At 35.0% G+C, this 24,800-nt stretch overlaps 1 protein-coding gene across 3 annotated transcripts in view; it reads left to right on the forward strand.

The window, feature by feature from the left end:
* Positions 1-22,954, forward strand: part of LRRC49 (leucine rich repeat containing 49) — a 42,255-nt gene extending 19,301 nt beyond the window's left edge. For 2 of the 3 annotated variants that reach the window (XM_021407468.1, XM_021407469.1), the window contains exons 9-16: positions 1,360-1,507; positions 9,127-9,210; positions 12,087-12,238; positions 13,919-14,156; positions 15,307-15,492; positions 18,651-18,760; positions 19,851-20,004; positions 21,795-22,951. In XM_021407468.1, coding sequence (XP_021263143.1) covers positions 1,360-1,507; positions 9,127-9,210; positions 12,087-12,238; positions 13,919-14,156; positions 15,307-15,492; positions 18,651-18,760; positions 19,851-20,004; positions 21,795-22,001 — 1,279 coding nt within the window. In that variant the 3' untranslated portion in view covers positions 22,002-22,951. Of the gene's footprint in view, positions 1-1,359; positions 1,508-9,126; positions 9,211-12,086; positions 12,239-13,918; positions 14,157-15,306; positions 15,493-18,650; positions 18,761-19,850; positions 20,005-21,794 lie in introns of all 3 variants that reach the window. The other variant, XM_021407467.1, reaches the window with a different exon arrangement.

Consider the following 24,800-nt stretch of genomic DNA (forward strand, 5'->3'; position numbering starts at 1 on the left):
TGAGTTGATTTATTTTTATAATTTACTCCTCCTAGCTTTTGTTGGTGTCCAGATCCTTCAAACATCCAAGCCTTTTTTCAGCGAGTTGAGACTGATTGCTATTTGGTTGTTGGGAGGGTTTTTTGTGTTTTGAATCTTTTAACGATTTATATGTTTTTCCTCCGTAATTTCCACATGAGCAGAAGAAACATCTTGCCTGATCACTAGAAACTTTCAGAGATATCTCATTTTAAATCTGTCATTCTGGAAAATCTAAAGCCTTTTGTGACTGGACATTAGTCCTCAGCTGGGTGGTATTCTTGGAAGGTTGAGCAATACCAACAATATTTGACATTTTGTTAAACAGCAATCTTTACACCATTTGTACTGCATATGATTTCTGAGTCGTATGTTCAGGGCATTCTTAAGGTTTGATGTCCTTCCAAGTATTAGTGCCACCTTCCAAGTATTTCCTGCCACCGAGAGAGGTAAGAACCATATCCAGTTGATGCAATTGGTAAGGTCGCCCTATGTAAAAAGTGAAAATATTTGGACACTGATTCTCTATTTTCCAGATCAGAAATGGTTTCTTTTCCCAGAACTTTTTTATCTAGTAAAACTTCTGTATGTATCTTCTGTATATTTTGGTGTGGTAATCACTGTTTCATCATTTTTAGATTTAAACTTCATACTCAAGAATACCAAGTCTGATTATTTCATAATTTCCATTTGAACCTACTTGACTTCATAACATAGACACAACTATTGAGTACCAAACTGCATAAGGATAGACAAACATTTGTATTTATTCACTGTAATCAGTTTGCTGAAAGTTTCTGGATATTCATGCTTACTCCCATAACTGTTCGGTTTCTTTTGAAATAATTTTCTGATTAAGAGTGCTGCTTATTTGGGTCAGTTGCTTTCTTTACACCTTTCATCTTCACTAAAAGGAGCAGGATAGGGGTTGTACATGTCTACATACATTTTACACAGGACAGTTATTTTTGTCAGGAAACCATATCTAGTGTCATAAAAGCCAGCTTGCTAGCATTTGTAGGCTGAACTCAGAACAATATTTTAAAGATATGACGCTTTCTCAGCTTTTCTTTCAATATTTAATGATGTTGCAAACACCCAGGATCATCTTGGGGTTTTCGTACTTGTCTTTTTTTCTTGCATTTTATGTTGTCTTCATGCTGGTTTTGATGACTAATATATGTGTTATTTTTTGATAGGCATCCTATTTTACTGGTGCTTTTTTTTTCTTTTAAGTACAGGTAAACATTACTATTGATTCTATCCTTAAGAAATAAAATCTTCCATCTCTTAATTATTCTTACTCTGTGGCATTAAAACTTTAAACTTTTTTGGTTACAGTTTTGAGGATATTCTGTGCCTTGCTGATTCCTCATCTTTGTCAGATATCACCCTTGATGGCAATCCAATAGCTCAGGAGACATGGTACAAACACACTGTTCTCCATCATATGATGCAGCTCCGACAGCTAGATATGAAGAGAATCACAGTAAGAAATCTCTGTTTTCATCAAACTTACTAGTTTCTTAAATTTAGGAGTAAAATGTAGGGCTTTGTTTGTATATGTAGGAAAAAAAATAATTCAGTGGTTTCACTAATTCACTATTCAATTTAATTGTACATAGACATTCTGATATTTAAAACTTCTTTCATTTTCTGCAGTATTATGTAAGGGTCTGCTTTTTTATTTCATTTATAACGTGTTTAAAATATTTAAACTCTTGTCATTAGTAGATGCTGTGTGACCATTTGCCAAGAAACATGAGAAAGTGCAAAGGATTTTGTTAGAACTCTCTCAGTGTAGTCTTACTGATTGGATGTATAGCTGAAAAATAGCAGAATGCTCCTTCCAACGAAAGCAGTATTCTGCTTACACCAAAATTGGCATTACTTGTATTCTTTCATCTAAAAATTCTACTTAGTCTGCCACTCCAAGGAAACCTGGTGATCACACTGTTTGTGTATCTGCTTTTCTTCCTTTCGTGCCTAACCTACTCTCCCCTTTCCTTTCTGAATCTGTTGGTAAAGTTCAAGTAACCTTGATAAGGAAGAGAGAACATGAGGACAACTAAGTTCCTACAGACTTCTTGAAAATATACAGTGAAGTAGAGGATGAAGAGAAATCACTGCAGGGGGATTACCATTAAGACATCCCTTTTGTTTCTTAGTCTAAGAATAGTCATGATAATTCTTCTGTGTCTGCTTAAAAGTTAAATGTAACCACAACCTTCTTATAACATAAACCCAAACAGCAAAGCAATGGCACTAAGGGATGTGGTTTAGTCCTCTGACCTTGGGAGGTCAGGTTGATGGTTGGACTTGATGATCTTGCTGGTCTTTTCCAACACAGATGAGTCTATGATTCTGTAACAAATGTAACTTGCTTAACAAGCAGTGGTCTTGGCATTACCGTTTTTGACTGGGTGCTGATACATATGCCTTGTTTTAAATGCTCATTCGCTTGTACAACTGCATTAGAAATTGTGGGTATTGTTTTACCATATATCCTCTTGTCCTGTAGCCAATATACTGCAAATATAAAATAGAGCCGATTATGATGTAAAATAGAACATATATGTGGAAAACATGAATTCTAAAAATGAAGTGCTTTGGGACATTTGAGTTTCACTACCAGTATCTAAACTACTACTACTTTTTTTTTTCCCCCCAGATATTTTTCAGGTAGTTTTTTTTTTTCCTTCTGTGAATTTCTACTGTATATTAGCTAATTGCTTTGCTTTTCAAAGGAATGCTTTCTCAGTACTATTTCAGAAACTTGGGTCAGATAAAGAAAATGCCTTTTTTCTGCCTATCCTACTTGAGAAGGGACAGATCCTGATAGAAGTCAGTGATGGAAAACCTGTAGGAAAAGCCCTAATCCCTTAGTAGACTCTATAGGATCCATATGGGAAAAGGCTATTAGAAATGCACAACCTTGGGAAAAACTTAATCTGAGTTCACACCTTGTTAAACATAAGAGGATCAACCCACAAGACAAAAAGCCATAGAAAACCAGGCTTCAGCAGTTGTGCTGCTCATAAAACCACTTGTAAAAAAATGTGGTTTGCATCCTTTTTATTTGCCTTCTGGTTTTTGAGCCTCAAGAAAATGTTTTAAAATATTTTCTCAATGTAGATGATACTGTAAGCTTTTTCCAATAAAAACTGTGTTGCCCCAAATAATCACAGGACCTAGGAATCTTTTTGTTGTTATTATTTTTAAAGAAAAATAACAAGCAGCATGAGGTTTGTGATTAAATTAGACAATTGGCAATGCCAAACCCAGCTGTTCTGCCTAGTAATACAACATGCTGTTGCTGTCAGCTGTAGGGTTAAATGTAACTTGGTGAGGTAACGGGCATACAGTATTGCGTATATGATTTTTCTCACTTGATTAACATACCTAAGGTAGTACATACATAAGATCTTTCGTTCATTAGCCTGAAGGCCTGAAGTGCATCCAGCCTGTTTTGGACTTAAATATTGCTTTGTCTTGCACAGAAGTGAGAGCTGAACCAGGGAGTTCTGTCTGACTAAGTATTCTTCACTAATTGTTTCAGAAGTTCTACTTGAGAAATGGGAATTACACAATTCTTATTCTTCTTTTATCTTTCTTTTTACTTGGTGGTTTCACTGGGGCAAGAAAATCATTTTAAGAAAGAATAAAACATAAAGGATATTTTCAAAAGCTTGTAAGAGGCTTTGAAGCTGGTTTTTAAGAGAACACATGCTCTTTAGTGCCAGGCATTTTCCATAGGATCCTCTGCAAAAAGAGTACATCTGAGGAAGAGTTCTGGTGGCAACAGCCTTAGGTGACTGTTGAGAAACACATAGCTGCTTCAAGTATCAGATACTCTGCACTTGCAGCTAGTTGTTCTAGTATTTGTTAAATTGGAGCAGATTTGCTTTAATTCAGGGAATTCTGTCATACTACGACAATTTATGACTCATTTTCCCATGAGGAAGTTGGTGTTTGCTTGAGCTATCTCATTACTAAGCAGCTTTTGATAACAAATTTTAAGCTCTTAAACCAGTGAGGCATGGACCCAAGAAATGATAGTGAAGTCAGTGGAACTTAGCTACCTGTAACAAGTTAGGGCTTTGCATATCTGAAAAAAAAATGTAAAACTATAAACAATTATTTGTTGTCTACACTAGAAGATAATTCCTAGCTTAAGAAACCCATCCAGTTTGTGTTATGCATCTAAAACATCAACTTAATGGGAATCTTTTGCTGTGTGGTAGATGTAACAACAAAATAGTCTGCCTTCTGCGAGCGTGAGCGGAACGAACTTGTGTGAATAGTAGTAAAGCACCAGTGAAGAATAATATGTGCATTCCATGTGTACTGTGTTCAGAATCCTTCACAGATCTTGCTGTGAGTTGACTCCTGAATGACTGCTGGTGTGATGAGAAGTTTGGCCCAAATCCCTGTCACTGTTAGTGTAGAGCTGATGGACAGCAGGGGGAGCTATCGCTATGACCAAGCTCCAGGCAATTACGTTCTTCTATACATTTTACATTGTTCTTTACATTGTTCGTTACATTTTGTTCTTTTTGGCATTCTGTCACTGCTGTAGCTTCACACTGAAAATGTAAATCTGCAACCTCAAAATTTCATTAATGACTTATGGCTTGCAGAATGCAAGACTTCTGCTGGGTGGGTGTGTGAAGATGACTCCCTAGCCTTTTAGTAAGCGGTCAACTAATAAATGAAAGAGATTGCACCATGAAAAAGAACATCCAACTCTGTTTGTAATGATCTAGCACTTTCACCTTCTAGAAAAACATCCCCTCCCAACATGGAGCTTAGAGACTTGATTTCTTCCATGGTCATAGGATTAGCAGACTCGTTAGTGTGATGACATTTTCTTCCCTGGCAGGCTACTGCAGTAGGAACCTTGACTTCTTCCACAGATGCCCAGCATGCTTGTCTGAACCCCCCAGCATGGATTTAAGTTTTTCTAAGGTGTACTGGAAATCCTTTATCAGTAGTGGATCCTGACAGTCTGGAATTAGAATTTAGGAAAGAGTGCAAAAGGATACTTGGCAAGTTTTGGAGGATGACAGAGCTGGCAGCAGCTCCTTAACTATTTAAAGATTCATTATTGTTAGCCTAACAATTTCTTTTGAACACACAAAAAGAGAAGATGCAGAAGATAGGATTTAAAATAGCTTTAGTTCATCTGGAAACTATCAAAAAGACAACAAAGTTACGGATGAAAGCAGCTGAATAATGAGGGGAAACAAAGGGAAATGGAGAACGAAAGAATTTCCAAAGATATGGAGCTAAAAGGAAAGAGTGGGTGATAATGAAACTGAATTGTAGCAGAGTTATTAAAGGCTTTGTTTTATAGCTGTCTGGGTTTTGTTTGTTCTTAAATGTTTTTTTTTCTCTTCTTCAAGATTGATTGCATGTGTTTTGTAAGACTAATCAAGACACGTATATAGACTTCTATAAAAAGTTCATAGAATCATAGAATGGCTTGTGTTGAAAGGAACCTCAAGAATCATCAAGCTCCAACCCCCATGCTGCAGGCAGGGCCGCCAACCTCCACATCTAATACTAGACCAGGCTGCCCAGGGCCCCATCTAACCTGGCCTTGAACGCCTCCAGGGGCGGGGCATCCACAACCTCTCCGGGCAGCACATTCCAGTACCTCACCAAATTTGGCCTTTAAACTTCATTCTGATGTTTTCTCTATTATTCTACCTTTATAAATACTGAGAAAAACTAGTTATTTGGGAAGGCTGGTTTGTGGGTTTTTTTTGTGTGTGTTAGTTATTGTTTTATGTCCTTGACTGAGCTCATTTGTTTTATACAACTATATAAAAGATGTAGTACTTCTTAAATGTCTCAAATTGTGATAAACTCTTGATATTGAACAAAAATCTGACTCCATTTAGAACAGCGTTTGCCTTAGTTCATCGCAATGCAAAGGATGAGACTGTTGGGAAAGTACTGGGCAGGCTTGAATGTGGGCAGCAGACCTCCATGGCTGGCAGATAGTGTCATGAAGTATGGATTTGTTGCTGGATTAAGGGAAGGCTTGGAGATGGAAGATAGGGTTGGGAGTGATACTTGTGGAAGCTGCAAGAACTATCTTAGGGAAGTTTGTGGATGTTTGCCTTAAAGTGAAGTTGTTTTGAAAGGAGGAGAAATCAATGAGGCACATTTCTTACAGATTAGTGTCACCTTGTTGTGCAACTTTCACCTTCTCCTGTGCTAAAGGTAACAGTAATTCAGGTAATTTGAAGCTGAGCATATGATGACTGGCCAGCTGTTTCCTGCCAAATAGGATGGATAATAACTACTTCCTCTCCCTTGATGGGAAAACTGGTTTACATTTCTCTTCTTTCTGCATACCAATTGTATGTAATCAAACGCTGGAGAAAAAAAAAACAACCTTCATTTGAGGCTTCTAAACATACTGTAAGTTATTTAATGTGTTTGTTGTGTTCAGAAGTTGTTACAGAAGATGACATGGCATAGAGAAAAAACCTTTTTAACAATGTTAAAAAGCAGAAGTGCAATATCAAATCAAGAGATTTGAAAGCTAAAAATCAACTTTTAACCCCCTTTCTATTGAATGGTGTCAGTAATCTATGCTGTTTTAAGACTTATTTTAAGACTTGTTTCAAATTTTTAAGTAAGTGTAAGATTAGTACACTTTGAGATAAATAGATGCCAGAAGAATCATGCTTGTCATTCTTAACATTCTGTATCATATACTGAGTAACAGTGCATTTTTATTTTTGCATTATTTACACGTTCGTTTTTGTGGCATATGCCTACAGGCTTTTTATTTCTTGATTTTTTTTTTTTTTTTTTTTTTCCCACAGCCTCCCCCAAAACCTTCCCATTCATGTTTTGGGCTTCATTACTTGGTATTCTGTTGTACTGGGGTCTGTAAGGCCTCCTATACCTGCTTAGCTGTTTGTTTTTCTTTGTTTCTTTCTTTTTCTTGTTGATCTTTCCTTAAGCAGGACTAGCAACCTCCCAAGTTCCATTCTAACCTGAATTATGCTGTAATTCTGTGACACCAACCTTTTGGTAATTTCCCATTTAGGAAGAACCGAAAACCCCAGGAGCAGATGAGGCTGCCAGCAGAACTTAACCTTCAGAAAGCCAGATGCTTTCTAGAGTGAAAATGTATAAAATAAATAAATTTTTTTTAAAAATTGGGCTTTTCAGTTTGTGTTCCAGGGAGATTCTTACCCAGCCACAGGCAACAGAAGTGTATTTTACCCAAAGCCTCTTGCCTTAATCTGAATTAAGGTAGGCCCCTTGTATATATATTCAGTATATATTGTATATATATTCAGTATATATATACAAGGGGCCTACCTTATTATACCTTATATATATATATAAAATAAAAATAATATAATTATAAATATTATTTAAATTACTATTAATTTATTATTATATTTATAATTATTTATATATAAATGTAATTTATATATGGTTTAATTATAATTTAATAAAATAATACTAATTAAATAATAATAATGATATATATTAAATAATGATAATGATATTATTAGCATTATTATTATTTAGTATTATTTTATTAAATTATAATTAAACCATATATAAATTACATTTATAAATTATATATAAATTATATATATATATATATATATAATTAATATAAAATATATAAATAATACAAAAATATAAATAAATATAAAATTAATAAATAATACATTACAATTACAAACACGATGGCATCACTCCATGGCCTCAGCCACTGGCTGCTCCAGCACAGTGTCTGCCCAGGGCTGTACCTGCAGCTCTGCCACCACGGCCTCAGCCCCATATATATATATGTATATATATATGTTAGGCTAAAGTCATAAAACAGTTTTGAAGTTCAGTGGCCTTACAGACTGATGTCAAAATCCATTGTGTATCGTTACTCTTCAGGGATAGTATGCAGAGAAGAGTACACCTGACATGTGAACCTAACTTACTATTTTACTTATTTATATATTATTATTATAAATAAAAATTGTTTTTAAGGATGTATTAACAATGCCAAGTGTTAAGTTCCTTTTCTGTTTAATCTTCCAGTAGGCATTGATCCATGTGCTTAGGGGTTCTTATAGTGCTGTAACCATAGTACATTTGAATAGTATCAGAAATTTGTCGTATCAATATCTTCCTGTTCATCTCTGTTTGTTGATGCTCTTCATGTGTAACTTTCTGGAAGGTGGAAGTGAAAAGCTTAGGACAGGAGCTCTCTATTTTGATGGAAACCAAAACACTTCATGTTCTTGGAAGGCACATTAATAGAAACACCCAAATGGCATATGAAGTAAATGAAAATAAATTTAAGTATGCTTACTAAATATTTTTGTTGGAAGAACTCTGCACTTTTTACTTCATAGGGAACATTTCTTTTGTTACTTGGAAAATAAAAATGTTCTAAAAATACTGTGCTGTGAGAATGTTTAGACTTCTGTAAACAGAGAACCTTCAACCTAATATGGTTGTATTGCAGTATTAAATTGCTGGACCAGGAGAATTATATATCTTCAATTTTATGACTTCCATTATTCAGGAAGAAATGACTTTCTTTTTGAACGTGAACAGGCAGTAATATTGACAAGAAATAACGTTCATGTAATATAGTTAGTTATTCTTGAAAATATTTTTCTCAAGTTCTGATAGTGAATGAGGAATAGCAAATCTCTGTTAACAGTATATAATGACAAAATTATTATTTGGACATAAAATGAGATACGTCCACTCACCCTGTGTATTTTCTTACAAAAAAAAAAATCACAAAAAACCTGTCCTATTTCAAAATGTTCGTCATTGTTTTACTGATCATATACTTAATGTTTTTTCAAAGAACTGAACAAATACAATTATAAATAGATTTGTCTTCAGTATTTCCATCTAGTAGATCATGTTTTGTATTTCTTTATTTATTTCTAGAAACATTTTATTGTTTTAATGTTAAAATATTTAATTATTGAAATAGATAAATTTTAATTTTAAATACCAACATAATGAGACATATTCATAATCAATATTAATTCATTTCTAAACCTTTTAAATTCATAATTTTGTAAAATTGTTATCTTTTTTGTCTTTTAGGAAGAAGAAAGACGCATGGCATCTATTGCAGCAAGGAAAGAAGAAGAAAGGAAGCGTGAAAGTCATAAACAGAGTTTGCTTAAGGTATTTAATGTGGCTGTTCTAACTAAAATGAGATAAATCTACTGTAAACTATTTACAATATTTTCTAACCTAATATTTTTAATCTAGTTCTTAATTATCCCATCATACCTATCTTTTAAAACTTTTTACAGCTTAAACAGTTTACCCTACAGTTGAAGTTCTTCATTCAACTATTCGAGTTACCAAACAACCAAAACCCAAATCAACCAACCAAACAAAAAAAACAATTGAATATGTGAGTATGGTGCTCTGTGTAAAAAGATAGCAAACTTCATTTTCCCAAATACAGAAATAAAGTAAAACCAAAAGCAAAGGACTTTTTGGTGATTTCAGATTCCTTGAATGTGTCCCACATTTCAGGTGAGTGCTCTGATGCCATATAGGGTTTTCTGAAGTAGTTTTTCCTTTGTTCTTTCCTCTTGAAGTTACTCCTCTTTGTAGAAGGAGCTAAGCAGTTAGCAGGGCAGCAGCTAGGCTCCAGCTGTCTTCTTCAGAGGAACACTTATGTACCGTACCAACGTGGTTGGTTAGCACTTGTTCTCATGAGATGGAGTAGCTCCAGCAGGGGAGACAAGATCACACTCCAGAATACTCTTGCAGGCTGATGACTAAACGACTGACTGCTAGCAGGAGACTGAAGTTCAAGGATAGAAGACTATCAGCATTACTTTAGTCCCAAATCATTTCCTATTAATAGAGGTGCCTTAAAACCTTCTTTGTTGTCCAGTAATGGTTATACAGAATGCACCTTTAATTTCGCAGGTGGCAAGGGAGGTGGGAGGAGAAGGTGTGGAAATCACGTATCTGTATTGTGAAGTTGTCTAGATAAAATCGTACTTCACGAAGGGAATTAGACCACATGAGTTGCATGAGTCTGCAAGAAGTGTAGCAAAGTTATGTAACTCTGAAAATTAAAATAGAAAAACAATGCTAACCAGTTAAAAGATGCTTAAGTATAAACTGAATGGAAAAAAAAATGTGTCTAGTGCCATGTCAGGATCAACAAAGTAGTCTTAGTGGTTTTTTGTTAGTTGTTTTTTTGTTGTTGTTCTTTTATGTTTATTTTTTAAAATAGAGCTTTTTTATTGGGAAATAATGACATCTGAAATCTATTCCAGTTTGACATTTTGATGCCTGGTCTCACTTAGGTAAAGAACTGGGAAATTAGGAACTAATAATTTTACATAACGTTTCATGCTGTTGACAAGCTAATTGGAAGGAAGTTTGTGATTATTTGTAGTTCATGTTCTTAACCACTGGTGTAAGGTTTTCCTGTAGTTGAGAGATTGTTTGCATTGGTGGCACAGATTTCTCAGTGCATCTTGCCAGTGAAAACTTCCCATAGAGGAAAAAGCATGTTTAAATACAATGCCCTTACTACTCAGATTTTAATGTTAAGTTGAAGGTTTCATCACTTAATTGAGACTTCTTGCTCATCTTCAAATAGCTAACTGGAATAAATGTCAAATGGCAGTATATTCTTTGTGATTCAGTGAGAAGATTTGTATCTCTCTCCTTTGTAAAAATAGGTTCTTGTGAGCTTGGATTCTGTGTTGTGTATTGTCCCCCCCCCACTCCCCAGCGTCTGTTTGAATTGGAGGGAACAAGTCTGCTAGTAGATAAAATGTTCAGTGGAAAAAATAATTCCAAGGACAAAATTTTAACAAGAGTTACCTTTGAAGAAAATACTTAGAGAATGATATTCTGGAATTCTGTTGTTGTCACTTTCCTACAAACCTTTGTAAACTATATGCTGTGTAAAGGAAATCATGGGCACTCATTTGATAGCAAGTAGTTGCTGCTTTCCTGTATCTGCAGCATTGAAAAAGTTGATGTTGGCAGTGCTGCCTCCCCCGCTCCTTGCAGATATTTCTTGGCCTTGACAGTGGAGTTTATTTATCCTTCTTTTTTCTGTACAGATTTTTATCTTGCTAAAGCCCATTCTTCAGCAGTGAAAGTCCAGTGGGTTTATCTCTGCATTATCAGACACAGCAGACACCAAGATCTGTGTCACTGTAACGCATCAATACCTTCAGCATGAGAGATTTCCACATTGGTATTAAGTGTTTTACTGTGAAATGTTTATATGCTCTTTATTTGTCCGTCTAAATAACTAACTTTAAGGAAATACTTAGGCTGTATAGTCACAGCTCATGAAATACTTGCTCTTTTTGTTCATCTGTTTCTCTTTTTTCAAAAGACAATGTTTATTTGTAAAGCATAATACTTCCCATTTCCAGCATGGAGTACTGTGAGGAATGTTCTTCATGAACTTGGTTACAATGATGTCTGCAATTCGCCCAATGCAAAGGAGTTACATAAAAGCATAATGTTAACAGTTCCATGTTGCTTTTATAGATTAAACTTAGGTGCAAAGAGAATCTAGGTTAAAGTTAATAAATCACAGTGTTAATTTCAAACCATAAAATTGGGTTAACTCTGCTTTTCTCCATGGGCAAATGAAGTAAATGTTCATTTTTCTGTTTGAAGAAAGAGACTATAATGAAATGTTGTGTTTTGTGCTGATTTGCCCTGTTTTGTCGAACAGTAGTACAAGCTACAGACTATCAAAGCAAGACTCATGTAGTTATTGAGATCAGCTAGTTTAAACTTACTCTTCTACAGCTTGTCTTGATTAAGGTACTTGTTCCTATTATCACCAGTTTTGTGAAACCATTGTTACCCGGCAGTTATGTAAAACACTGCTTGAATGATGCGTTGAATTTACTGTGTACCTGCGAACCAGTCCTTCTGTTTCTTCAGTGTAAAATGTTAACAATATTTTGATTAAGCAATATGTTTGTTTTGCATCAAACAAGTATGTTGATACTACTCTGTCATAATTTATTATTTATTTTTCCTGACTTTTGTTTCAGGAAAAGAAACGGTTAACAATTTGTAATATTGCTCGCCAGTGGGAGATACAGCAGAATAGAATAGATCTTGTGGCTTCTTTAAACCAAGATAAAGATAACCAGCCTTGTCCTATCAATGGCAGTGCTGCATATGTATTTCCTGAAGAAAGCAGGTATTTTGTTCGGGAATATTTCTTCCCATTCATGTCTTACATTCTTATTCTCAAGGCGGAAATCTCAATGTACTTTGCTATCAAATATAATATATCCAAATTTATTCTGAAGAGATGTTTAATGTTGAACATATGGGCTGTTAATCGTAAGTAATATATACTTAATTAATATAACAGCTGCTAGTTGACTAAAGAGGCTTATACTAAACTTTGCTAAATGAGGGAGGATTTAATGTTTGCAAGAAGTGTTGAGTACAAATTCTGGAGCCTGCATTGGAGAAACCAAAGCAAGTATTTTGGAAATAAAAATTTTCAAAAACCCCAAGGTTTTAACAAAATAAACAGTGTGTTTTATTTGCACTTGTTACAGTGCTCTTAGGCAATTTACATTACATTTTGTTGTCTGAATTGGAGATTTATGTTTGGAATTTTTTCTTTTTCAGGACTGGGTAAAGAAATCAAAGTCTAGTAATAATGTTTATCACTAATTTAGATTAGTTTAAACAAATTAGTGAAGACATGGCTAATTGTCCTAGAATAAATAAGCCTTAAATAACACTGCCATCTTTTATTTTATCATGTAGCCTGTTTTGCGTTTTTACTCCTGATAGGTTAAAATTGACGTGGATCTATTAATATGCTATATAATAAGGAAATTTCCAACATGCATAATTAAGGAATAAAATGGCAAGTGAAAGTCAGCATAGATGAGTAATGGCCTCTCAAGTAACTAATCTTAGACTTTTGATAGATACTGTCAAGAAAACATCAGCTGAGTGATCATAGTAGTCAAAAAATACATTAAATATTCTAGGAAGGTTATAAAGAACAAAACAGTAACCATCATTACACAACTTTCTGAACCTATGGGTTGTGTTCATCTCGAATTCTCTGTGCGCTTCAGGTCAGCTCAGCTGCATATATTATGTGGGAAGTAAGTTGCGTAGAGAGGAGTGTTGAAAATATTAGGATCTGTTGTTTAATTTTAAAATTGATATTACAATTTTGGAAGCTCACACTGTTTTAAAATAAATGGTTAATAATCCTTATTAATTAAGGATTAAAGAATGATAATGAGATTATTTTCATCTCTAAGAAGAATAATGAATCCTGATCAGACAGTATGACATAAGGGTTTTAGCTGAGGAGTGATACTGTTTTTAAGTGTGGAACTGACTGTTCAGCACTGTCAATAGCGTTATCCTTGACTGGTATTAATAAGTGTCTGATCTTAAAGGGCTGGATCCCACAGCACTTGCTCATGTCATAACTTCTACAGTTCATACAGAGAACAAAATCTTAAGGGGTCTTAGCTCGGATAAGCATGTTGATTGAAGTTGCTTTTAGGTAGCTAAAATATGTTGATTTAGCATTCTGAAGTAAAATTCTTAAGCAGGTTATTAAATACAAATATAAGTGATGTTTTTTTTTGTGCTGTCCAGCTCTAATACCAACTGAGCTATTCTGCCAAAGCAGTAGAAGTTTTGTAATGTTACTTGATGGAAAGACAGTTTTCCATTCCTTAACACTTTTGAACCATGCTGGGTAAAAATGGATGAATACTGAGAACTGCAGTCATATTTGAGTTCAAGTTTTGGTGAATGAAAGGACTATCATTCACTGGAACAATTTTACTACTATGAAATAATTTATATTACTGAATTTTTGTTTTCTCCACAGGTCTCTTGATACAATATTGAACAGTGCAGTACAAGGCTTGTCTGTCCTTGAGTCTCATCTGGTGGAACTGGAAGGAGACACTCTTTACTTGTATGGTTCTGGAGCACTGGAGTGCTTGGATCGAAACTGGAGTGTTCAAACAGCTGGAACTGTTGTCACAGTCTCCTTTATGTTCATAGAATTTGATGAAATTGTGCAAGTGTTAACAAAAATGAGGATAAAATTTCCTAATTCTGTGGTAAGAATGCCTCAAAATGTCATCTGTGTGAGCAGCTTGAGAATATTTATTCTGTAACAGAACTTTAGTTAGCAGTCACTCTTGATTGTTTTATGCAAATAGATATATTTGTAAATTGCATTGGTTTCATCCTTTAATGCTCGTTTCATTCTGGCACTTTTGAAAAACAGGACTTCTATTCAGGTTCTTCAACAAGATGGTTATTTTCTTTTCAGTCTAGTTATTACTTCCTATAGTTCCCTTGACCTGTCTGATTATCTTTAAGTTGCAAAACTGCTGTAGAGACACGGTATTGTTATTCTACAATATTACAGATCGATTGTATCAGGAGACCTTCGTTTGTATTGGGGGTTCTAAGACCAGCTAGCTGGTAGGATAGAAGAGAGTGGGAATAGCTGGTTAAATTAGTACAGCTCTTGGAATTCTTCAGTTCCTGTTGAAGCAAAACAACCTAATGAGAAATCAGTTTAGGACAGTTTCTTGGACACACAAATCTGTGGTTTTTAAGCAAATAATGAAGTAATGATGACATACTTAAATGAACTTGTCATTCGGATTATATGCTTACATAGCTCGCTGATTCTTTTTAAGGTTTTAGATATAATACTACTTAATGGTTTCATTGAGAAATGAATTTGTGGGGAACTTGATTGTTTCACTGAGGTAAACTTGTTGGGCATGGCAAAATCCCAGCAAGATTTTTCTTTTTTTATCTTCACCCTTATTCACTTTTTTATCTTCGTTTTTCCTCCTCTATCCTTCTGTAGTGCTGCTGTATAGCTGCGTTTACCATGCTGTGGGAATGCTACTATAGGGCACAGTTCAAAGAAACAGCTGACTTCAATGTTAGTCTGTTAACAATAACGTTTAAAAACATGTTGTACTGATTTTCATGTGTGAATCTTGCTTTTGTTGGCAGAATTAAAACAAACCTTGGTCCAGCAGTATCACTGTTCGTTTTTTTTTTTTTGTAATATGAAAGTGACAGTGCTGTTACTAAGTGGTTTATAGATTATTTAGGAGCTTATATTCTAAAATGTCAAGATTACATATATGTACACCAGTTAGTTTATACGTAGATGTTTTTCTCCCTAATGACTATAAATGAAGTGAGTGGTTTGTTGTTGTTGTTGTTGTTTTCATTTTTAAGCACCTAAAGTTTAAGGAGACGAATCTTGTGACGCTGCAGCAGTTCAATGCGTTAGCCCATGCACATCGCATAGAACAGTTAACAGTTGATCCGCAGGGAAATCCAGTTGTTAACTTTACTTTGTGGAAGTACTACGTTCTGTTTAGATTGAACCATTTTAATCTACAGAAGATAAATGGAATTGAGGTAAGAAATTGTTGCTTTATCTTACTAGTGATCGTACACGATAAATTAGCAAATGTTTGCAATTGCAAATGATAGTCCAAACCTGCACCTGAGAGGCAGGAAAATACCTGAAGGCAAGACTTATTATAGTTTTGGAATATGTTTTTAAAAAGGTAAAGAACTGTTAGTCTTGATTTTAGGCGTGACTCAGTTATGTCCAAAAGCATCACAATTCTTAGAACTGGATATTTGTACAGAAACGTGCATTTGACAGACTGCCTTGTAGCTTACAGTATATTATTTACTATACATTCCAGTGTTAGATAATACAGCTAAAATTGGCTTTCCTTCAAGTGTATTAAGTGGATAGTATTGGTGGTGGCTGGGTGGTTGGACTAGATCAACTTAGAGGTCTTTTCCAACCTTAACGATTCTAAGATTGAAGAGTCTGTTAAATAGACTTTTTTATTCACGTTTGCCATGTACAATATCATTATTGTTTAAGAAGCAAATTCTTTTCTTTGAGGTATGTTATTTAAAATTTCCCAGTGATAATAATCTCAGATTAATTAAAATAGCTGTCAAGGTTTGAAGTTATTAAACTTGACAAAATGCTGTACGCCAAGTGGTATGGCATACAGTATAACAAATGCGCTACAGTTATTGAGTTGGTGCCTGTTTTCCTAACGTACTGCACTTGGCAAGAAGGCTGGGTAATGGACTTGCATTGATGTGGTATTACTGTTATAATCCTTTCGTGATTAATGGAGCAAAGAATGTATTGGCATAAGATGGAGAGCATGAGTTTCTATGAACTATAGTGTGCATTTAGCACTGGTGTCTCTGTTGACCTTGTCCTTATGCTTCTCTTAACATAAATAAATTAATTAAAATCCCTTCTTTCTCTGGCAGATCTGTTTCTGCCTGCAGTGCCCTTTGTTTCCCTCGGTGCCTTCTGCACTCTTTGTTGCAGACCTTGCTTCTGTTAACAGACTGCTTAGCAAGGTCCTTTACTTTTAGGCCACTAAGGAAGATTTATTTCATTTTAAACGAAAATGATCAAAAGTAAACACTGTGAAAACAGTGTTTAATTTAATTAAGAAATGTAATTGGAAGTTATGTTTCTAGTTTCCTGTACTGTTTTTCTGGGGGGAGTTTATCCCTGCATTATGCTGTTGCAGTATGTCATTCAAGGATATGTCGTACAGTCAATAAACATTAAATAGGAATATAGTAAGTTAAATCACATGAATTTTGACTGAAATTTCATTTCATTCACACATTTGCATAATATAGAAGAAAAAAAGTTATGTGAATGTCAACGGTTTACGGGCGTTAGGCCCGATTCCGTGACGAAGGGGACGGGGGACCCACAGGCCCACGTCCCGGGAAAAGGGGAAAGGGGAAAAGGGTCGGGAGATGGACCTGAGAGCAAAGAACAGCAGCAACAATCTGAGGAGAAACAAACTAATTTACTAAATAAGATATCTGAATGCAAAACAACACACTATAATACAATATAATTACAATTTAAGCTGATAAATCCAATGCAGAGAGAGAGAATGTCCCAAAATCAAGGTAGGCCTTACTCTACTACCGACGATAAGACGGCTGGAGAGCGAGGTGCTGCCAAGACGAGAGACGGCGGAAAAAGGGATGAGGTCTCGTGATCTGCAAGTTCTTATACTGTGAGCTTTTATCTTTTCCCTCCGGCTGGAAAATGGTAACAGAGGAGAAAAGTACCGTGGGGACTGTAGTAGTCCTTCTCTTCTGAGAACCAGGTATATCCACTACGTGATGTTATGATGTGGAATACCAATAACCGAAAATCACAAAACCATGACAGTGAAGGTATCTGGTAAATACTATAGTTACTTCAAAAATACTGTAGTTTATTTAAAAATGGGTTACTTGCCAGAAATGTGTTAATTTTGACAGAAATTAAACTTGAAGTTAAGAAGTCACTGAGTGAATCATAGAATGGCCTGGGTTGAGAAGGACTGTAATGATCATCTAGTTTCAAGCCCCCTGCTGAGTGCAGGGTCTCCAACCACCAGACCAGGCTGCCCAGAGCAATGTCCAGCCCGGCCTTGAGTTCTTCCAGGGATGGGGCATCCACAACCTCCTTGGGCAACCTGTTCCAGTGCTCACCACCCTCTGTGTGGAAAAAATTCCTCCTAACATCTAACCTAAACCTCCCCTGTCTTAGTTTAAAACCGTTCCCTCTTGTCCTATCACTATCCACCCATGTGAGTTTCATTGTTCTGTGTTGTACAGGTAAGATTTAAATGATCATAAAGGTTCTTTCTGTGGAAAGCCAAGGGTCTAGAAGCTGTGCTGACAAACTTTTGGCAGTTCATATCAGTTCATAGTTTGGTCCTTTGGCCATGATGTCCTGTGTTTCTTTTGCCATGAGTTTACTAGCTAAGACAAGCAAAAATAACAAAAATCAACCAAACAATGGAAACCTTCTACCTGTCTTTTACAAAACTGAAGTGTAAAAATCATCATGAAAAGTTTTCAACCATTGAAAATAAGTTACGTATATCTTAAGTGATTTAATTGTGACTTAACAGGGTAGATCGTATTTGAAGAAATATATAATGAGTATATTCTCTTGGCTACAGAAGTGCAGTCACTTATCTCTTAAATTTTTGTATGTACGTGTGTGTGTATATATATATATACATATACATGTGTGTTTATATGTTTAATAAACCTTTTCTATGATTCTGCCAAAATCAGAGAGACTATAACTTGTCTTTTAACGTGTGGATGACAGTGTCTTCTGGTTCCTTTAGCATAACTTGATCCAATATTTCTGGCAGACCTGCTCCACACTACATGTGCTTAGAGAAGAATTGATGTCTGACATTCAGGTACTTGATAAATCATTATAAAATTCCTCACTTCAAGAGGAATATTGTGAAGCATAGAGTACCATATGCATATGTTAAAGTTTCCAGAATTACAGGAAATAAAACAAGCTCAAGTATCTAATTTGGTTTCTGGTAAGGTATATTGAAAGTGCCAGTGAAATCAAAACTATGTTTTGAAGATATGCCTGGAGCAGATCTGCAGTGTTATGTATAACAAATGTCAGTTAGTCCTGAATCCATGTATGCAATAAATTAGGAATGTGCCAATTTTGAAACTTCTCTTTTTATTTTTCCTCACAGGTTACTCAAGATGATGTTGTAATGGCAGAAAGGCTCTTTGGCATTCTGGCTTATGTAGCATCTTCTGAGCTGCCTCGTTATCGCTTGCTTTCGTCATTTGGAGAATCTAGGTAAATTTATTGTTAAGGTTCAAGAAGGAATGCAGAGGCGATGTTGTTCTTTAAATAATACAGTCACTGATTCAAATTGCAGTGGATGTTTCTGAGCGAATGAAGATTTCTCATTTAGCTCATTTTGTTTTTCTGTTATTATTTTGGAACATCCTTAAGTTCCTTTTTTTGTAGGAGATACGTATTGGTACTGTTAATGAACCTTGAAGAACTGTGCACATTACAATATAAATTCCTTAAAACTGAGATGAGATTTGTCTGAATGGACTGTACTGTCACTTTAATGGTATACTCTTGTAGCAGTTAGAACAATGAAATTACCATATTCTGTTGAAATTTCAGAGAAACTGTATATAGACAAAATACAATGAACTGAAGTGGAATTTCTCTGGAATATATTGTTTTAATTTTCCACGATGTCATGATAAATTCTTTCTAGGTAATGAGAGAAAAATGTCACAGGTAACATCTTGTGGAAGATAGGTTCTTTGCATACTGCAGTATTACACTTCCTGATTGATGAAGACAGATGTTTTCACAGAGGCTGTATGAGGTCTGCTGAGTAAGATGAGAGGCACATGAACACAAATGCCCTGCTTGTTTAATTCTCCAATTGTGCTGGTATTGGTGAGGATTCGTGTGCTTTCACAGTGCAGATGCAGACTTTTTTGTGGCTATTTCATAATGGATGACTGTAACAGTTCACATATTTAAGGGTTGGTGCTGTAAGAAAAAAGTTGTTAAAAGTGACTAAAAATATTTAGTCTTAGTCTTCTACAGATGGTTACTTTTAATATTTGAATTTTTTTACTGATGGTTACTTTTAAATTTAAGCTGCAAGGCTTCCCATTTAGGTGATGAAATGTGATACACGTCAAAATGTCTTTTGTATAGAAGTGAAGTAACTGTGGACTATTTAGAATCATCTGTGTATTGTGAGTAATTTGAGGATGTAGTAAACTTGAGAGCTCATAAATGACATGTTCAAAAGGAGTTGAGAAAAAAACTCAGAATCATTAGGAACATCCGCACTTAAAAAAGAAAATAAATCCATCAATTAAAACTGTAAATCTCTATATTGTGTCCAAAGGATGAAGCAATTCAGTTACCTTCTGGAGGGAAAGGGGAAGAAATCTGGGACTGGAAACGAGGAAAGTAATGATAACAGAAGAGCTGGGAGAGAAAACACTGCTCGAGCAACATTGAGTTATGTCACAAAGGACTTTCATATGGAAAAGCTTGAGGTAAGCGTATCATTATAAAATACTTTCTTCCTCTATTATGTAACCTTTGACTACTACCAAGTTTCTGTTGTGCTGTTGTGAATGGTTGCTTTAAAATATCACTGCTTACCATATTTACATGTTTAATCAAACATTTCAGTTAGCTAATCTGTTCCTGAGTACTGGGTAACAGTCAGTTTGTGTCTTTAAAGAAGTGGTTCCTGAATGGTGCTGCAGTCTCACGAATACATTCTACCTAGAAATATTGCTTTGGTGATAAAATGTACCTACATTAGTGAAATGTGGAGGAAAAAAAAAGAAACAACAACAAAAAATCTGCTCACTTCTTGTAAAGATAAATGTACATTGCACATAATAAGATTTTTCTTTTGGAAGTCAGAAAGTATGTCCCAAAGTGTACTGGTGAAGAATGCCTTCAGACAAAACTTGAGTTAGCACCAGCTCTACCAGTAAAGAGCTTTCTCCTAGCTTTTAAGTGAGATAATCATTAATAAAGTTGCAAGCTGGCTGGCTTTTCTTCAGACAAGTGCATCAGTCACTCCAGCTTAAATTTGTGTTTCTGATCTGCTAAATCTTCTGGCTGGGCAGAGAAAAAATGTTTCCAGGGAGAATGTGCTTCTTTCATTGACAATCTCTTCTCTGAGCAGACATTATGAGTTACAGCTATATGCATCCTGTTTCCTACGTTTGACCTGGTATTTGCTTTTTAATTATGTTGAAATGTGTAAGTCCTCTAAGTGCCAGAAATTTAACCAAAGGTCAGTAAGCACTGTATTCAATTATTGCATAGTTTTACTATCTAAGATACATACCATTGAAAAGAGAGGATGCCAAGCACCTGTAAACTAGTAGTAAGTTAAGTTGGTTGGCGAACTAAGTTACTAGGTAAACTAACATAATACATGTGATTAAATCAGTGTATTGCTGAAGGTGACAGGTTATTTGAATGGAAAAAATAATCTGTTTTATCAGGTGAAAGAACTGGAAAGTATTTTCTCTACTTTATCTGTTGTTTAGGAAACTTCAGTTTTAATGGCTCAAAGTGTGACCTAACATTTTCAGCAGTCCCACAAATCAAATTGGTTAAGTATACACCAGCAAATAAGTGTTCTAAGCTTATTATGGCATTATGTAAGAACTGCAGAAACAGGGATTAATACAGTTTGTCTAGAATGCAGAGCCAGTAGTTGCATGAAGTGTCTTTTATTTTTAATCATGAAATTACTGTTAAAGTTTTGGGTTCTTTCAGTACCTTATATAGTATGTTAGGAGCTATGTGCCTGCCAGAGTCCGTCAGGAGGGCTGCGAAGGGGATGCATAGTGGCTTATTTTTCTGTGTGATAATAAGCTTTGTTCTTCTTAGTGCAGGTAGATACATGTATGCTTTCCAACTGTTGTGGCAGCGTCATGGATAGCTGGAAAGGAAAGGAAGGAAATGGCTGGTGCTTAGTAATTCTGTAAACTTCACACTGCTGTCCCAGAAGGCAAAAAAAAAAAAAAAAAATGCTGGTGAAAGATATTTCTGGATTTCAGATAAATGAATTTATTAATGTACTATGAATATTACAATTACAGTAAGATTGTGTGGCAATACTAAAAAAAAAACTTAAATAGACACTAGGTTCTGCAGTTTAAAACTATCAGAAAATTGTACCTCTCCTCATGTTTATCACTTTTTAAAATTAAATTTCTATGGTTCAGGGCTTGTTTTTTTGTTTGTTTTGAGTTTGATTTTGGTTAACCTTTTCTTCCTTTGTCTTATACAATGTTTAATGGTTTCTCCCCTGCAGGAAATCAAGGAAAGAAAAACATTTTGCCAAACATACGTCAAGAATTTAGTGAAAGAAGCTGCTGACATCCATATGAAAAATGAGTCCTTGCAGAAGCTCTGGCCTCAAATGTTCATTGAGCTTGTCAGAGATGCAGTGATAGAAATACGCAATAAAAATTCCTACATGAAACTCAGCTTACAGCGGATCACTGATCAAAAACAGTAGAGTCAAGGCCTGTTCTCTTGCAAGCTTTTGGTTTCAGGTTTGGATGATGTTTCACAAACTTAAAACAATAGAATATAAAATTACCATCACAATGAAACACGTCCTTACTATCCCCTTCTCCCCCCCCAAACAAAAGTTACCTTTAAATCTTAATTAACTCTGTTTTCATAACTTTCTTGATAGTGTTCAATTACAAATTTACTTGCATAAAACATTAACAGTGCTTCCTTGGCTAAAGTGAAGAGATGGCATTGAAGTAACTTGGTGATTATGCCATGTTTCACTACATTCTTGTTCATTTTTTTTTTCTGCTTTCCTTGCTTCTGTAGTGCTATAGCATTGATGTTAAGGAACAAGTTTACAAACTGCTTATTTATTTATTTATTTTTGTTGAACACTTTCTGATTGTCAGCTTTTTGAGTATTTCCTGCTGTCTTTAAAAAAAAATAAATCAGGAATATTAGCAATTTTTTAATGATTAAGAGCTAGTAAATTATTGCTTTTACACTCTAAGGTTGATGAATGCTTTATATTATTTTATTTGTCAGATTATAGAACGCATTTTCAGATCAAGTCTGTGACAGTTTTTGGCATACTGAATTAACGTAATTATCAACTGAACAAATGGCTTGAACTTGACTTCAAGTTCTTTTCTCATTAATTTAATTTATGTTAGTTTGTGTGAATTATTGTAGGTTAAATATGAAATTGGGGATATGTACTTATGCTTTATTTTTATTCTTTTATAATTTATTGATATAACAAATTATTACTTTTTGAGCTTTGTTGATTAAGGTCAAATAAACTGAAAAGCACGCACTCAATTTTGTAAGGAAACTGATGAATGCTGTTCAGTTATAATCACTGACAACTGTTTCATTTCTGTGTCTGTGTGAAAATTTCAGACTTTTATCAATAAAAATAAATTACTCACTTTTACCTTTCACAGATAATTGGAAGAAGCACTGTATGCAAAAAAAACCAAAAAAACTTGTCCTTAATGCTGCATAAAGAGATGAGATACAACTTGCCCTCAAAATCAAAAACACATTCCATAGTCCACTGTAAATACCTTATTATCTTCTGCCCAGAAATTGAATTTAGGAAATGCTAGCAAGTTCAGCTGTTTCCTATAGCTAGTGGCTATATTTGAGAAGAAAGTTGTGCCATTTAAACTCAGGTTTGGCATTGTATGTATCTTAAGTAATAGAATCAAAATCCTTCTTTTTTTTTTTTTTTACAATTAACTATTACAATTAATTAAAATTGGTCTAATTTTATGTAAGCTAATTTATAGAAAAAAAATCATAAACCAAAGCAAACTTCTTGGGATGGTTTGTATGGCTCATAACTACATTGATTTTCCTGCTTTATGTGAACAAGACTGCCTGGCAATGCAGAGGTGCACAAACAGTTCTGTAAGTTTCTATGTCCTGAAAAAAGCCTTGGGGCAGTAGCAGGAGGCAGGTCAATGCTATCTTGGAACATAGTGTATTTGCATTCAGATCATGCTGGTGTATCTCAGTTATCAGAAGGAGCTCATTTTCAGAGCATGTTGCAGGCTAATGGTGGCATGCATACCGTTAAATGTAGCTTCCAAGTGTTTTTGGTTTGTTTTATGGTATATGTGAAGTTCAAAAGCATACTTGCAGATAGTTACCTTTGAGTATTCACAGAATTAAATAGAGGTTAAATCACTTTAAATTTAATGACGTTAAAAATTCTAAAGAAACCGCTTCAGCAGTCATCAGATTTTAATAGAATTGATCACTCCTTCAGGATTTTTGAACAGTTTAATGGAATTTAAAATAAGATGAATGTATTTGATAGGATTTCTTTTTTCTTTCCGTTGGAAAATCGCTCTCTCAAGTTTTATGGTGCCTTTTATTAAGGGAACACAAAGTCCATACGAGAAGGGAGTTGGGTATGGGTGGAGGCGGGGAGAAGAATGTGCTGTATAGGTATGCAGTCAGTATAGAAAGGAACTTGCAAAAGTTTTTTGGATCTATCAGTTACTTTACATCATTTCTGTGCAAGGAGGCGTAAGTGAAGGAATTCCAGTTTCTGCATGGGGACAAAAAGCTCAGCAGCTGTGTGAAAGTGCAAAACTCTCTTGATGATATAGCCAGAGCAGATGGGCCCCTTTTGAATCACATTCAGCAGTCATAAAACATTGGAAAAAAATGCTTTAGGAAGGGTGGTTAGGTCTAGAAGAACAGGAAGTTCTCCATGGGAAAATCCAGAGAAAAGCCAGTCTTTGTGATACGAAGGCTTTAGAGGTGTAACCGTGATGGAAGGCTTTAAGGTAGGATCTGGAAAAAAAACAAATGACATAAAACAGAGGGTATTAACTGTGAATTGTATGAACATCTCCTTAGTACGCACTGTATCCCCAGTAGTCTGTGAATGCTGCCAGTTTTAACATTTTTCTCTAATAGCAGCTGTTTGTGTCAGGATTGTTAGGTCACTGAAGTGAAGGTAGTTAGGCAGCTATTATAAATGAAGCTCAATGAAATTGAGCTGTGTAGTATCTTACATAAAACCAGTAGGAACAAAAATTGTTTTATTTTTCATGTCTTTTTAAAACAAATGAATGTTTTAAAGTGATGTTAGGCCTCAGTACTTAGAGTTCTGAACTGCCAGGTGATTTTAAAAATGTTAGTATGTTATGTATAGCATTAGATTTTTTTATATCCATTCATGCAGACTACTGCGACCCATTACTATAGTTGCTTATTAATGAGCTTCTGGATGCCTACAGATACGAAGGTGGTATAAGCAGCAGATTGCTACAGATTC

This window comes from Numida meleagris, chromosome 9 (assembly GCF_002078875.1).
Source record: "Numida meleagris isolate 19003 breed g44 Domestic line chromosome 9, NumMel1.0, whole genome shotgun sequence".
NCBI classification, from domain to species: Eukaryota; Metazoa; Chordata; class Aves; order Galliformes; family Numididae; genus Numida; species Numida meleagris.